Consider the following 16573-nt stretch of genomic DNA (forward strand, 5'->3'; position numbering starts at 1 on the left):
AAAATGGAAAACAAAATAAACAAAAGATAAAGGAAACCGAGAAGAGAAGCTTTGGTTGAGAGGTAGCTTCCTTTAGTGCTCTGATGAGAGAGTGAAGAGGGTTGGTTGGACCAAGTTGGCATGTGATCGTTGGGGAGTGTGGGAACTGAGCTTCTGATGGGACAAGACTTTGCTGTGGGGCCCACTGTGAGCCCGGTATTTACTACTTTGCCACTAAAGAGGTAGCTTTGGTTGAGAGGTAGCTTCACTCAGTTTTCGGATTCTTAACTCAAAAAACTGAGAAATGAGTTAAGGAAACGAGTTGAGGAAATCTGATGATTTGATTTCCCAATTCCCTTTAAAAAAAAGGAGACAAGCAACACTCTTGGGGCATGTGCAAGAGAAGCTGAAAGAGCATATTCTCCACATGTTTTGTTTTTCTATCGATAACGACTGAATTCAAAAGTTAGCTGCTGTAATGTGGTGTATGGTATAAAAAAGAAAAGAAAAGGGTTTTAGAAATTTTTTGTGGTGAGTATTTCCGGGACAGAAGATAATTACTAAAGCAAAGGGGGTAGGTGGCATCTCCTGATGGGCGGTTAGGCATCCACAGTATATTCACTTCACAATGCTAAGTGCTAACACACCAGACGCGTTGAACTAAAGTTTTTTTACATTATTATATACAAATATTGTTATATGTGTATATATATTAAAAAGCTGCACACATTTCACGTTGTGAACTGAAACTTTGGGAGTCGGGAAAAAAAATATAAGCAAACCATTTAAACACTTGGATATATATATATGGATGTAGTTGAATGAATGATTTTTAGTTTGAAGTAGCTCTTTGTATCCGCGTTTGTCTCTATTTTTCAAAAATAAATCATTCCCCCTAATTTGTAGCCCCAAATTTAAAATTATAGGTTTGTTTGTAAAATTGAGTGATAAAAGAGTTGAGAAGTAGAAGTAGAGAAGAGCAATGTCGGTGCAAAAGGAGCCAGAGCAAGTTATGAAGCAAAGAGGAGGATCAGTGCTTGGCAAAAAGACTATTCTGAAGAGCGACCATTTTCCTGGTTGCCAGAATAAACGCTTGTCTCCTCACATCGATGGAGCTCCCAATTACCGTCAGGTTTTTCCCCTCTTTTCAGTTTTCACTTTGATTTGTTTTGCTTCTTTTGTTTTTGTTTTTGTTTTTTGGGGTTAATTTCTGTATTCTGGAGATCCCCTTAAACAAAACTCCTCATATGTTGAGACTTGAGATGGAACCCAATTTTTATTGTCACTTTAAATAATAATGATTAAAAAAAAAACAAAAAAGCTGCATTTCATTAAGTCTAGATACACCACAAATTTCACAATCATTCTTTTCATAGCTGCTGATGTGGTGGGTTGTGGTTGGTGTACTGTATAATAAAAGTTACTTAGGTGGTCTTACGTGGAAGTGATGTTACACTAATTACCATCTGCCATTTCAGATTTTGCGAAAAAACACACAAAAAGGAATGTATCACTGGGTGTGATTACATTTTTTCTCTTTTACAAGCATAAATGATAAAACTAATTGCATTGTATAAGAGTACATATTATTTACAATTTGTGATCTGTGTACATTTTGTGAATTGCTTTTGTCTATAGTCTAGTGTAGATGCCTTTAGACATTGTTACTCTAGTTCACATGTATTTTTTTGAGTAGATTTGTTCTTCCCTTTTAATTTGTGGCTGCTGTTAATAGGCTGACTCATTACATGTTCACGGTGTCGCAATCCCAACCATTGTTGGAATTCGAAATGTTCTTAAGCATATTGGGGCTCAAAAGGATGGCCTACGAGCTCAAGTTCTTTGGATTAGCCTTCGCGAGGAGCCGGTATTTTGCTTCCAATGAAACTCTATTTATTTTGGTTGTATTGATATTTTTATAGCTCATGTTTGGCCTTTGGTCTAATGCAATAAACCACAATCATCTGTAAGGTGCAAAATATTGCCTAAAATTTTGAATAATCTCAAAAGACATCAAAGTTTAAAGTTGGGATAAAGACTTTTTTCATTTATGTAAGTTATTACTCATATAAAAATGAATTTAAGAATCTAAAATATAAGTTTAACTTCTCACATTTGCAAACCTCCACATAAATAATGTCATACTTTACTTTACAGTCAGCTCCTTTTGCGTAGCCAATCCTTGCTCAGGTAAAGGAAAATGGTTGTGGTAGGTTGAAAGCCAGCATAAAGCTTTATCATATCTTATCATCAACGCAATTAGGTGGAATCACAAAAACTAATATGTTTAACTGCTTAATCTAGAATGTTATCAATGTGAAATCCCTTGAGCAGTAGAGACCGTGGTTGCAGTTTTAACCACTAATGATTATCAACTCTTTGTTTTAGTGTAGCTAGTAGAGCTTTGTTTCGTATTGAATACCTAAAAGATGAAGAACACATGAAAAAATGAAACTGGCCCTGAACACCAACAGGTCTCAAAGAAGCAAGATGATGCTCTTGTTCTATAATGCCCTGCCAGGCCTGGTGTATACTTTAGAACAAAAAGTTCTCATTTTCATTCCAATGTCTGAAAGACTTATTTTATTTTATTTTTGATAAGACTAAGTTAGTATTGTTATGAAATGTGATTCTTTTATTACTTTTCATAACAAAATTATTTATTATGAATTGTTATAGTTACTACTGTTGCTGCTGTTGGCGGTGCTGGTTTTAATGATGTTATTTTAAGTTGACATGAAGATTGTAAAATATTACATATTTTGTAATCAGTATTTTCTGTCCCTCACTTGTGGCAGGGAGGGAGGACCTTCTAGTATGAGATCTTAAAAAGTATAATGTTTCTAACACTGTACTTAAGCATCAGATGTACAGAGACTAGAGATAGATTTTATTTAATTTTCCAACAGTCTAAATGGAATCATTCAAACACATAGCCTTTTCATGGAAATTCTATGTAAAAATAGTTCAATCAAAAGTTAAGCACCGTGATTTTCAAAGTCTCATAAAAAGATATGGGTTTCCTTTTGTTTTCCAATCCATAAATTAATTTTCTGTTTCACTTCCTGAAACAGGTGGTTTACATCAATGGGCGACCTTTTGTGTTGCGTGATGTGGAGCAGCCCTTCTCCAACCTTGAATATACAGTATGTCATTGTGGAAAAATTTACTGTTATGAATTGGCATATCTTTTTTAACCAACCTTTTCAGTTCTTGCCTCTATCACTTTGTATTTAGTGTATGAATGATTGCATCCTAGCAATTTTTAATATGGTATTAGATTCTGCAGTTATTTGCACCTGCATGTGATTTTTTATTATCCCTTGGGGCTTGTGCGCCAAATATTTAAAATGCTTTACTTTTTTCAAAATGATAGCAAGATAGGTTATCATCATTCAAAAACTAGTTTTTGTACATACATAGTGTCAAACACACATAACACTCCAACTAGGAATGATTTTATTGATATCATATTGTCATTTAAACTTTGGATTCTGTACACTGTTATTTCAATAATAGCAAACCATGAATCAATTTTCCTAGAGATGCTGCACTTAGGCAAGTTTTAGAGGGGTAGATGATGGCCGGATATGCTGGATTTTATCAAGTCATAAGCAATATAATGTTTGATTGGTCTATTGGGCTTTGGCATGGAAATCAAGCATTGCATTTCCTTGGGAGAGATTTGGCGTTCTAATGCATTACCTCAGATAGCTTTCTTTACTTTGAGAAAGATTCTTGCTATGGACAATTTGGGAAAGCATGAAGAGATAATATTTTATTATTAATAAAATATTTTAAGATAAATGGAAGAGTTAGTATATTATTTGTGTTATCTAAGTAAAAGTTGTTGGGAGAAAATGGTCAGTATTCTACTTCATTGTTTGTTGTTAAATAGTTTTAGGATTTAGTTTACCCTGGTTTGAGATTTTCTGGGTGATGTCGTATGGTGAATATAATGTTGGTTAGTTGGATAAGAAGCTTTGGTAGGGATAAGGTTTATTGGGTGTGCAGCTATTATGCATTATGTGCCGCTTAGACAAGAGAAGAAAAATCTAACCTTTTCCTTTGATTGGTAAACAACAATGAAACTTTTGATGGTGTTGAACTTCCATATACAAAACACATTGTGCTCACCTTTTAATCGGCTGGCTCTTCCCCAAGATTTTATTTTCTTTTTACTTTAAATTAGGAGTTGGCTTTTTTGTTTTTCTTGATTTCCTCCATCTAGGGGTATCTTGTACCCTTCCTGTTTCTTAGTGCTGCATTTATGCACTTTTCAATAATATTTTTTTATTAAATAAAAATCAGTTGAACATGTAATTTTTGGTTAGAATGGGCTTATAAATCCAATATAAACTAAGTTACAAGTAAAAGTGAAATCTTTTTCTGAGAACCCTGAGTATCACTTGACTGTATAAAATGGAACCCGTTTCTTCAAATATGTTACTAGTTATGAACATTTCTCACATACAAAAGTGTCTGTGTGTGCAGGTCTTTCAGCAAAGTATGGTAATACTGATTGTAATTTATGTCTGTTTGCAACCTGATTGTGACTTTTTATTTAAAATCAGGGAATCAACAGGGATAGGGTTGAACAAATGGAAGCTCGATTGAAAGAAGATATCTTGATAGAAGCTGCAAGGTATATTCTATTGATGCAGTCTGTAGTATCTGTGATGCCTTACATTTGATACATGGTTGTTTCTACCATTGATTCTTCCTGATTTGTATGATAGCAAATTTTCTTTGTACATCTGACATAGCAGATATGGAAATAAGATCCTTGTCACTGATGAACTGCCAGATGGTCAGATGGTGGACCAGTGGGAACCAGTGTCACGTGGTTCTGTAAAGACACCCCTAGAGGTACTGCCGTTGGAACTCATCTCAGGTTTGGTAAGCAGAATTGTTCCACCAGTTTTCTCAAAAAACTATTAAAGCCTATTCCCATTGTATAGGTGTATGAGGAATTGCAAGTAGAGGGCTACCTTGTTGACTATGAACGTGTTCCTATTACTGATGAAAAATCACCAAAGGAGACAGATTTTGATATTTTGGTGAGTTTTCATATTCTAAATTTTAATTTGAATAATGATCTTTAAGAAATTTATGAAGTACCTGTTGGTGTGGGATCACAAGTTATCCAATTTTCATTTTACATTTGATATGAAAAAGTTTTAACATTGTAAATGAAATAGTGGGCTTCCTTATTTTTTTACCTTGTTTGTGTTAGTGAAAAATCTGGAGGTGACTCTTTTTGATTGTTTAAAGACTTATGATAAAAACTTACATGACTAGCACATGATTTTTTCAGTTTCTTAGCGATGACTAGAAATCCTATTCAAAACTTAACCACCAAGGTGAGTGATTCAGGGGAAAAGGTTTATTCCCAAGTGGTTTGGTTGGGGTCAATGTTGAATATCCTGAGTTTGAACCCTTAAGAACATGATGTTTGGCTCACTAAAGATGTACACCACCTGATGATATGGGACCCAGGTAGGGCTATGGTTAGGCTATACTTGAGAATCCGTTTGAGGGATTTTCTACTGATCCTCCACTTTGTGGGCTTCTCTTGGCCTCTCTTGCTGTTGGTTCCTCAGTGAGTAGAAGCTACTATGGTCCTGCCCAAGTACGATTGCTACAACTGGCCTCTTAACTTCTTTGGTTCAGCAGAAAAGAAGAAGAAAGAAATCTTATAAAAAAAGAAGTATATAATGGATAACTAAGGATATATTGTAAAGTACAAAGCAAGTACTGCTATGCCTTTCAGTCTTATCCTTTCTGGTTGGCTTTCATGTGATGCATCTTACCTGAAAAATCAGAAGCTATCAAATCCGCATTGAACACTTGAGGTTTGGCCATAAATTAGATGGGGAAAACAACTAAAGAATATTGTGATACATATTGAAAGAAAGAGGAGCTAAGGTTTTATCCTTCCCAACTTCCACAACACCCAACCCCCCCCACCCCCCACAAAAAAAAAAACAAACCCATCTTTTTTTTCCTCATAAAGAGTTAATTTGTTGAACTAACACATGTTAAAATTCCATGCACTCTATTATTCTTTTTACTTATTTGATTTACTTATCAAAAAGTAATATTTGAGTATTATATGTTGGCATTCTATTGTCGTTTGAATTGAAAACATTCAGTAAGGCAATGATGGTTTTTAACATTTCAGTTTAGGATAGTCTATTCTTGGGTTTGACTTAAAGGATTAGTTGAATGGCATTTTTGGATTGGATAGATTTGATATCCATTGTGTTTTCAGGTGCATAAAATTTCTCAAGCAAACTTAAATACAGAGATAATTTTCAACTGTCAAATGGGACGTGGGCGAACTACAACTGGGATGGTGATTGCAACATTGATTTATCTCAACCGTATTGGAAATTCTGGTAGTCCTGTTACTTTTCATACTCTACTCTTTGAGCAATGCATACCTCTTTTAGTGAAGAAATCTTTTAATGTTGTAAGGTATTTTCACATGGAACAGGTATTCCAAGAATCAATTCCATTGGGAGAGTTTCTGACTCTGGTGCTAATGTTGCTGACCATTCACCAAATTCAGAAGAGGCAATTCGTAGAGGAGAATATGTAGTCATAAGAAGCTTGATTCGGGTATTAGAGGTATTTGATATTAGCTCTTGTTGCTCTTAGATCAACATTTAGAATTCTGTTTTAAGTTTTCGTTTTTACTAATATTGACATGGCTTTAGGGTGGTGTTGAAGGAAAAAGACAAGTGGATAAAGTCATTGACAAGTGTGCCACCATGCAGGTTTGGTCTCTAATCTTGCTCCATTTTGGTATGGTTTCTATTTGTTCAAATTTCATAAAGTTTGTCTGAATAAACTTATTCTTTACTTATGTGTTTCATTTGCTCCCTTGACATGCATTTTCTTGGCTTGTTGCTGTAAGGTTTATTTTCATGTCATATTAACTGTTTCTTTGATTTGAATTGTAGAACTTACGTGAAGCAATTGCCACCTATCGTAGTAGTATTCTGCGTCAACCGGATGAGATGAAAAGGGAGGCATCACTTTCATTCTTTGTGGAGTACTTGGAAAGATACTACTTTCTTATATGCTTTGCTGTATATATTCATTCTGAGGGAGCAGCTATCCGTTCTTGTTCATTTGGTAATAGCAGTTTTGCTGACTGGATGAGAGCAAGGCCAGAATTGTATAGTATTATTCGCAGGTAAAAGTTGTAAGTATTTATTATTTAAGTTTCCAGAGAGAGCAGCCTAGGAAAGTAAACGTGCTAATGCTATAGTGTTTACAGATCAATATTCATCCATCACCACATGGTTAGAGTTCATTGTGGAATAACTGGTTCATAAACTAACTGTTTCTATCACTTGTATGGACCATCTACCTAGTTATTGAGTGGATTTCGAATTGTGATGCATTGCTTTTGTCCAATTCAATTGTTTTAGATGGATTCTTATGCATTGTTTATTTGGTTCATGCATTGTGGCTTGGTTCTTTCTTCACTACAATGGTGCCTAGTTGCAGATTGCTCAGGAGAGATCCAATGGGTGCACTTGGATATGCAACTTTAAAGCCATCTCTGATGAAGATTGCTGAATCTGCTGATGGCCGCCCTTCTGAGATGGGTGTAGTCGCTGCCCTGAGAAAGGGTGAGGTTCTTGGAAGTCAAACTGTTCTAAAAAGTGACCATTGTCCTGGTTGTCAAAACACAAGTTTACCGGAGAGAGTGGAAGGTGCGCCTAATTTTAGAGAAGTTCCTGGGTTTCCAGTTTATGGGGTGGCAAATCCAACCATTGATGGAATTCTCTCTGTCATTCAGAGGATTGGCAGTTCTAAATGTGGTCGTCCTGTTTTTTGGCACAATATGAGAGAGGAACCTGTTATTTACATCAATGGAAAACCATTTGTTCTCCGTGAAGTTGAAAGACCATACAAAAACATGCTGGAGTACTCGGTAAAATCTATATTTTCATTTTACATCTATATTAACTTTATTAGAGTGGAGTATGGAGGGCTTTATCTAGATTGGTGTTGACAACGTTATTAGACACCAGAACTTATTATGGTGACATTAGCATTGGTATTGGACCTAATAAATAAAGTAACATCTAAATGCCAAACCATGTCCATATTTTCAAAATGCAGTGTTTATTTTGAACATGTAGTGCTCTTGTCTTGAAATGCTGACTTGAGTAGTTGAAGAGTGTAATACTGAGTTACATTGCTGTTAAGAGGACAATATGTCATTGCATCTGTGTCCTAATGTAGTGCCCATTGATGCCTGCCCTAGTGTTCTTATAATAGACCATTTCTCTTTGCTGTTCAAAATTGTAGAAAATCCACATCATAAATTGTTACTTTGCATGCAATGAGCCTTGGAACTTTGCCACTTGAGTATCCAAAAATAAAGCAAAAGAACTTGTAACAACGTGCACTTGGAACTTTGCCACTGAAGTATGTATGACGATTGAGTATTAGGTTACAAAAAATATTGGTGTCTGACATTGGGATGTTTATTTTGTCACTGTTACACTTGTAACAACGTGCACATGGGTCCGACAACCAAATACCATCTCTCAACATTGACATGGTTTCTTGTTGACCCAAGGCCTAGGATCTGTGGTTTGAATGGCCAATAGAATATGTCTTAAACAAATCAATTAGGAAACAATAAGCAGATAGAGATACAGTTTGGCCTTTCACCTACATTCACTGGAAAAGATTGTGAGAAATTTCATAGTAATGGAGAATATCACACAAACATAACTTCTCTAACTCTTACCTTGCTCCAACAGACTCAACACAAGAACAAGACCCTTATATAATATAACAGGTGTATTTAGGAATTACCAAAAAAAATTACGGGATTGAACCTGACCTGTAAATTCAGGTTGGTTGTCTGGGAGCCAGATCCCTGCCTTGTGGAGGGGAAGTCCCTGAAAATCTAATTGATTCATGAAATCCAATGCAGCCATGCAATGTAGGATCCATAGCAAGGGATTGAACTCTAGACACCATTGGGACACTACTTGTTTGAAGCAGTCCTTTTTTTTCAATTGTATGTGGACTTTATGAACATTTGAACTCCCAACTTTAACCTGCCATTTTTGGTGAAGTTACAATTGTTGCTGCTTTCAGGGTATTGATCGAGAGAGGGTTGAGAGAATGGAATCTCGATTAAAGGAAGATATCCTGCGAGAAGCTGAACACTATGGGAATGCTATAATGGTTATTCATGAAACAGATGATGGGCAAATATTTGATGCTTGGGAACACGTGAGTTCTGATTCCATTCAGACCCCACTTGAGGTTTTCAAAAGCTTAGAGGCTAATGGTTTTCCCATTAAGTATGCACGTGTGCCAATTACGGATGGTAAAGCTCCCAAAAGTTCTGACTTTGACACATTGGCAGTGAATATTGCTTCTGCTTCGAAGGATACTGCTTTTGTTTTCAATTGCCAGGTCAAATTTTTATTCTCTGGCTGGTTTAAATGTGCATAGAGATGTTCATATACTTTTGTATGTTTGTGCATGTATTCGCCCGCCCCCCCCCATTTTTTCCCCCCCCCCCCCCCCCCCCCCCCCTTCTTTTTCTTTTCACTTCATTCCTTGATTGCTTTTCTTATATTCACAGATGGGTAGAGGAAGGACGACCACTGGTACTGTGATTGCTTGCCTTCTGAAACTTAGAATTGATTATGGAAGACCTATAAAAATCCTGGTTGATGATATGACCCGTGAAGAGGTGAATGGTGGTACCTCAAGTGGTGATGAAACTGGAGGTAGTGTTGCTGCCTCAACCACCGGTATCACAAAAATAAGATCTGAAAAAGAGCAGGGTCGGGTTTTTGGTATAAATGATATCCTGTTGTTGTGGACAATAACAAGATTATTTGATAATGGGGTGGAATGTCGGGAAGCCTTAGATGCTATTATTGATAGATGTTCTGCTCTGCAAAACATACGACAAGCAGTTCTGCAATACAGAAAGGTATTCAATCAACAACATGTTGAGCCAAGGGTGAGGAGGGTTGCATTGAACCGTGGTGCTGAGTACTTGGAGCGATACTTCCGTTTAATTGCCTTTGCAGCATATCTTGGAAGTGAAGCATTTGATGGGTTTTGTGGGCAAGGAGAATCAAGGATGACATTTAAGAATTGGTTGCATCAGAGACCAGAGGTCCAAGCAATGAAATGGAGCATAAGATTAAGGCCTGGCCGATTTTTTGCTGTCCCAGTAAATCCTCTTCTATACATTGAGACTGATTTATTTTTTGTTTATGGTCAAGGGCAGAAACATGATTTTTTGAATTAGCATTGTAATTTATTAATATTTATGTATATTTTTTATTTAATGACTTGGAGATGATCGCATCCCCTATTTTGGACTTTGGAACACAGGAGGAGTTGAGAGCACCACATGAGTCCCAACATGGTGATGCAGTGATGGATGCCATTGTCAACAACCGTAATGGTTCTGTTTTGGGGAAAGGCTCTATACTCAAAATGTACTTCTTTCCTGGTCAAAGAACTTCCAGCCACATACAAATTCATGCTGCACCACATGTTTACAAGGTATATAAATACTCCAAAAGCAAAGAACTATCGTTAAATTTGTAATGCCATAAGGTAATTGGTAGGCAGCCTTAACCCAAATTTTTTGAGAGAGGCTGATTCCCAAACTAGAACCTGTGACTTTTTGCTTTAAGGGGAAGGCACTTGTCAATGCACCAAGGCTCAACCTCTTTTTGTTGCAATCAACATAGCTATTAATTTAACATATCTGGTGGGAAAATGAAACGAAATATTGGTATACGCTAATTCTTATCCTGGCTGGGTAATCCATGCAAAAGTAATTATCTCTTCTGCTTATCAAAAAAAATTATCTCTTCTGATTGTATTTTTCAATCATTTCATTTTGTGGAAAACATTGATACATTAAATCCAAAATATTATTTGCAACCTCTTTTTTGGCACCTGGTATCGATGGGATATGCCTTTCCAGCAAATTATTTTAACTAAGATATTTGTTATTGAAAGCTTTTTTGAGATGTTATTTGATTGTAAATCCCTTCATTTAACTTATTTTCCAAGGACCTCCTTAATGTTGGGTTAATGAAATCCCATCAGAATCTAATTGTGCTAAGTTATGGTATTGGTGATCTCCTTGATGATTGCAAGATTGGATTTATATGGTATTTCTTCTGACCCTTCAACCTGTATGTAAAATCTAAGGCAAGGCTCAGGCCACTTTTGGTACTATTTTTACTCTCCCCTAGAAAAAAAACCCCAACTTTCTGTTTTCAGCTTGTATTGAGAAACCCTTGTTTGGTGCAGTTATTGCTCTTCTCTGCATGTAATTGCATCTTGTTATCAAGTTTTTTTGTCATCCTGTCCTCAAAGCAGAGAAACATGGCCTTCATACTTCACATACAAATGCATGTAATTATGAATATGAACATGTAAATGTCATATGTGCTCTTGGTCAGCGGGACAAAGGCCATAAAGCAAAGTGATATCAAATACAGTCAGATTTCATTGGGTTTCCTTCTCGACTACATGATGTTTGATTGTTGCATTAATCTCAAAGTCCTTTGCATCCATGTCTAAATATTGGCTTTAAGGCCTGTGTTTGGCCCAATTTGTTGGTGGACCAGGTTATGCAATTTGTAAAAGCATTCCATTCTTTTTCTAGATTACATATTTGAAAAAGTACACAAGTAAAGGCTCTTTCATGACTGGCTTGTCATGTAGCCATCAAGAGATGAGCTTTATGGTATGAGTTTCCAAGTTGTTTCTAAGCCTAAAGCTTCCATTTGTTTCAGGTAGATGGATTCCCCGTGTATAGCATGGCAACTCCAACAATTGATGGTGCAAAAGAGATGTTAGCATATTTAGGTGCCAAGCCTAAAGCAGAAAACTCTGTTGCTCATAAAGTAATATTAACTGATCTGAGAGAAGAAGCAGTTGTTTACATTAATGGCACGCCATTTGCCCTAAGGGAGCTAAATAAACCTGTTGATACACTCAAGCATGTGGGAATCACTGGCCCAGTGGTATGCAATGACACATTTTTTAAAATAAAAATTCTAAAATCAAGTCATTAAAGCCATATCATGTTTTACCACTGGCATTTTTATTCTTGTTATACAGGTGGAACACATGGAGGAACGACTAAAAGAAGATATATTATCTGAGGTTAGACATTCTGGTGGACGGATGCTTTTACATCGTGAAGAGCATAGCCCAACACTAAATCAGTCCAGTGTCGTAGGATACTGGGAAAACATCTTAGCAGATGATGTGAAGACGCCTGCTGAAGTATATGCTGCTCTGAAAGATGAGGGTTATAATATTATATATAGGAGAATACCATTGACTAGAGAGAGAGAGGCTTTAGCTTCTGATGTTGATGCAATCCAATACTGTAAAGATGAGTAAGTGCCCATACCTAACATGTCTGCTATCAGAAATATCACTATTAAATGATCAGTAATTTAGTATAGTAGTAACAAATTATGTTGCAGCTTGCTGCATCATAGTGTAATCAATTGCTAAAATTAGACATGTTCCAACTGACCTCTGGTTGTAAATTGTCTCAGGCTGCTTTCTGTTTGACAATACAATTATTGGTTGATCTTATTAATTGAAGTTTCCGTTAGTTCTTTACAAATTTATCCAATTTTCTGCAGCTTTCTAAATCATAGTTTAATCAATGGCTAAATATTACACGTGCATTCCAACCAACCTTTGGTTGTAAATTATTCACAGGCTGCTTTCTACTCAAATATACAATTATTGGATGATCTTATGAGTAAGATTCCATCAGTTTACAAATTTATCCATGTACCTCAAAATCCAATCCAACACTTTTTTTCTTCCAACTCTCCATCCTCATAGGTTAGATCACCTGATAATTAGAAAGAAAATAATGGTAACAATTATTGGGATACCCAAGATCATTAACTTTCCTGGTATATGGTCAATTGTTGATCTCTCCATTTTGGATGGTCTGGATTAATAGAGATTGTCCAGTTTTTCTTTTTTCAACTCTTTTATGCCATTGCCCATCCAGAGGCTGCTACATCAGCTAGATGACTGGATCATTGGTTTGGCATATCTGCCATAGCTAGCTTAGCTGCATAATCCCCCCTACCCTTCTCAAATTAACCATTAGAATAAAATTAACAATAACTTTTTCTATAGTGCTGCAGGGTGTTACCTTTTCGTATCACACACAGGGTTTGGAGGAGTCTCATATGCTATGGCAATCATTTGTGTTAAACTTGGTGCAGAGGCAACCTTTACATCAAATATTCCAGAGCTAATGGATGATACAAACATGCATTCTAGAAGTGAAGCAAACTTGCCTTCAAGGGTGTCTGAAGAAGAAGCACGCAGGATGGGTGATTACCGTGATATACTAAGCCTCACAAGAGTACTCACGAATGGTCCCCAAAGCAAATCAGATGTTGACATTGTTATTGAAAGGTATATCATTTTTGGAGAACTCAAAAGATTATAATCTGCTTATAGTGCTACCTATCTATCTAAGAGAAAAAGGGTAATGGTGACAAGTTGACCATGTAATAGTTGTAGGTTCCCCCCCCTCTCTTTTATTTTATTTTTTATTTTTTTATGGTTTGTTGGGGTTGGTATTTTTGGTAGACAATGATTTTAATTGTTTTTTGCTTTGTTTTGAGTATCATGCATCAGTTGGAATTGTTATTTTTTAAAATATTTTTTTAATTTTATCATACTTTTTTGAGAGTTAGTCTTGGAAAATAATTTTGCCTTTTATTAATTAGCTATTTTTTACTGGTGGTGCTGATTTGGTTCCTTCATTTTAAAGGTGTAAAGGCGCAGGGCATTTGCGAGATGATATTCTTGATTACAGTAAGGAACTTGAGAAGTTCCCCAATGATGATGATGAGCACCGAGCGTACTTCATGGATATGGCTATAAAGGCTTTAAGGTTAGTTCATGTATGATGTATCTCAGCAATTTAGTTTAATGGCTGGCTTGAACTATTCCTTTTCGGATGGGTTTGTTCCTCTTTCACTGACCGCCTTTAGTAAGTGGGTCTCATTGTGGAAGGTCATAGACCTCCATTAATTAACATTAGATGAGTGTAGATGTTTAATTTAAGGGAGGACTAATGCCCGACATGGTTGTGCATGGTGGTCCTGATGAGTCGTTTTCCAAGAGTGAGCTTTTACTACTATGTTTTTAGAAAAAGCAGCAAATATTTTTGCTGAGAATTGGAGGTGTGTTTTTTGGTTGGCTTAATAAGTATTGGAAAGGTTATAGCTAAAGATGATTCTCCCCACAAAATGTGGTTGGCACTACACATGGTCTTCAACCTAAAAGCACTTGGAACAATATCTAATTTCTGGTTATGCTCACTTTCTATTGACAGTAGCAAATGGTCTGCATTTCAAGTGGGGGATTTTCTATTTTTCCACTCTTTCTGGGTCATGTTATGTAGAATTGAGCAGCTTTTGGCGCAAGTCAATGGTTCCACCCCTTCCCCCTTCAAAAAACTGAAACAGAAACAGAAGTCTAGGCTTATTAATTAAGGATGTATGTTTAGTTTAAAAAACTGAATATTTGCTATAATGTTAATATGACCAATTCTCATTTGTCCATTCTGCAGGCGCTATTTTTACTTAATCACCTTCAAGTCCTACCTCTACTGCACTTCTCCAGCTGAGACGACATTCGCATCATGGATGGATGCGAGGCCTGAACTTGGACATCTATGTAACAACCTCAGAATAGATAAATGATTTTAGGCGTATAGCAATGTGCATATATTAAGCTTATGTAAACTGTTCATGTCTGGAAAGTTATTTTATTTCTAGCTAAAATGAAGGGTACACATGCAAAGACTAGATTAGTTGGCCGCACAACATAACAGCAAACCAAATACCTACACAACCAAAATAAAAAAGACAAATTGAAAGCTACAAATGTTGCAATTCTATATTCTTCTCCTCGGAGGGTGTTAATTAAGAGCAAGAAATCCCGTCAATGAATACAACCCCCGTCCCAGGGTCTAGAATTGGAATTTTATCCTTGTATTTATTTATTTTTGCGAAGTAATTTTGTCTTCATATTTGTAAAAGGGAGATACCATATAAGTAGAGTCCAGTCACTCTCTCTTTCTCTCTCTCTATATATATATATATAGAGAGAGAGAGAGAGAGAGAGAGAGAGAGAGAGAGAGAGAGAGAGATTCAACTTGTGGTTGGCTTTGATCCCTATTCATGCAAGATTAAAGAGTTAAAATGAGAATTAATTGGCTGTCAAAACTATAAATCTAGACTAAGGTGTGTTTGGATATCACTTATTTTGCTGAAGTTGAAAAATTATTGTTGAAAGTACTGTAGATAAAGGTAAAAATTAATTGAAATAGTACAGTGGGGCTCAGGAATAGTGTCAAAAAGTGTAGTGAGACTCATAAATAGTAGAAAAATAAGCTGAATGGTGAAATAATTTTTATTTTTCATCCTAAACCAAATGCACACTAGATTTAAACTATAAACTATTAATACTTACTTTAATTGATATTTTTTGGTGTTTTCAACGGAAATATTTAGGGTTTAAATTTCGCTTCTTCAATTGTAATATGTGACTATCAAATTTATAATTAAGAAAGAAGTGATTAAGCTGATGGTTTAAAGGGTAAAGTCTAACCTTGCCATATAATTCAAGGAAGGACCAAAACTTCGGTTTGGTCTTTTATTTTTTTATTTTTTATTTTAATAATTATAAATTGAATGCGTATCCCAATGAATACTTTTTTTTTTGACTGCTAATCAGTTGGAAATGTACTAAAATGAGATGTAGAAATCACTAAGTAATTCCTTGGATTTAATTCAGGTTTTGGGATTTTTTATGGTAAAAATATTATAATAATTATGTAAAACATGATTTTACTCTGCCTTGAAGCAGGTCATCCAGAAGGCCATAACTTTGGTAGTTGGTAGTTATAAGAGAGTAACAACTTGTACGTGTTTCTGATTTTGAGAGGATAGGAAAGTTTGCAAAGAATATATATTGATGTGCATGAAAAAAAAATTATTAGTTTACATTTCACTGTTTATGTAAGATCTACATTATAAATTAAAAAAAATGTGTACAACATTATATACATTTGCATAAACAATATGCAATGTAGACAGTTCATGCAAATATGTACAATTTACATAAACAATAAATGCAGACCAATAATTGTCCAAAAATAAAATTGGACCAGCTCGTCATAATTAGAGGTAGCAAAGCACGTTTGGAATCTTATGTCTGGCTAGTTCTATTTGGGTAGCAGTTCATAAGTATCTCCTCCAGGGACAATTTTTGGGACATTAATACCCAAGAATTGTCCCTGGGATGGAGGAAAATTCTCAAGCTAAAGGAGTATGTGAGATGCTTTTTTAAATGACAGATTACTGATTGAAGTAAAGTGCCTTTATGGGTTGATAACTTGCACCCTCAATGTGTTCTCAAGGTCAAATATGGTACTAGATTCATCTATGAAACAGGGAGCTATCATATTGCATTAGTATCCAGTGTGCTTGAAAATGATGAATAGAAA

General features: G+C 35.7%; 1 protein-coding gene across 2 annotated transcripts; it reads left to right on the forward strand.

Annotated features, from left to right (window-relative positions):
• Positions 1–718: 718 nt before the first annotated feature.
• LOC111986497 (uncharacterized) lies at positions 719–15090 on the forward strand. 2 transcript variants are annotated; one of them, XM_024018129.2, is made up of 19 exons: positions 719–1111; positions 1715–1846; positions 3054–3125; positions 4554–4624; positions 4749–4848; positions 4941–5039; positions 6254–6380; positions 6479–6612; positions 6702–6761; positions 6948–7183; positions 7495–7930; positions 9115–9438; positions 9611–10213; positions 10378–10551; positions 11802–12032; positions 12130–12413; positions 13183–13467; positions 13829–13951; positions 14633–15090. In XM_024018129.2, the coding sequence occupies exons 1-19, from the start codon at positions 962–964 to the stop codon at positions 14763–14765; spliced, it is 3774 nt and encodes a 1257-aa protein (XP_023873897.1). In that variant the 5' UTR covers positions 719–961; the 3' UTR covers positions 14766–15090. The 2 variants fall into 2 exon arrangements, with proteins under 2 accessions (XP_023873897.1, XP_023873898.1); XM_024018130.2 differs by having other exon boundaries at positions 720–1111; positions 7501–7930.
• Positions 15091–16573: the final 1483 nt, after the last annotated feature.

Source organism: Quercus suber, unplaced genomic scaffold (genome assembly GCF_002906115.3).
Source record: "Quercus suber isolate HL8 unplaced genomic scaffold, Cork oak 2.0 scaffold_827, whole genome shotgun sequence".
Taxonomy (NCBI): Eukaryota; Viridiplantae; Streptophyta; class Magnoliopsida; order Fagales; family Fagaceae; genus Quercus; species Quercus suber.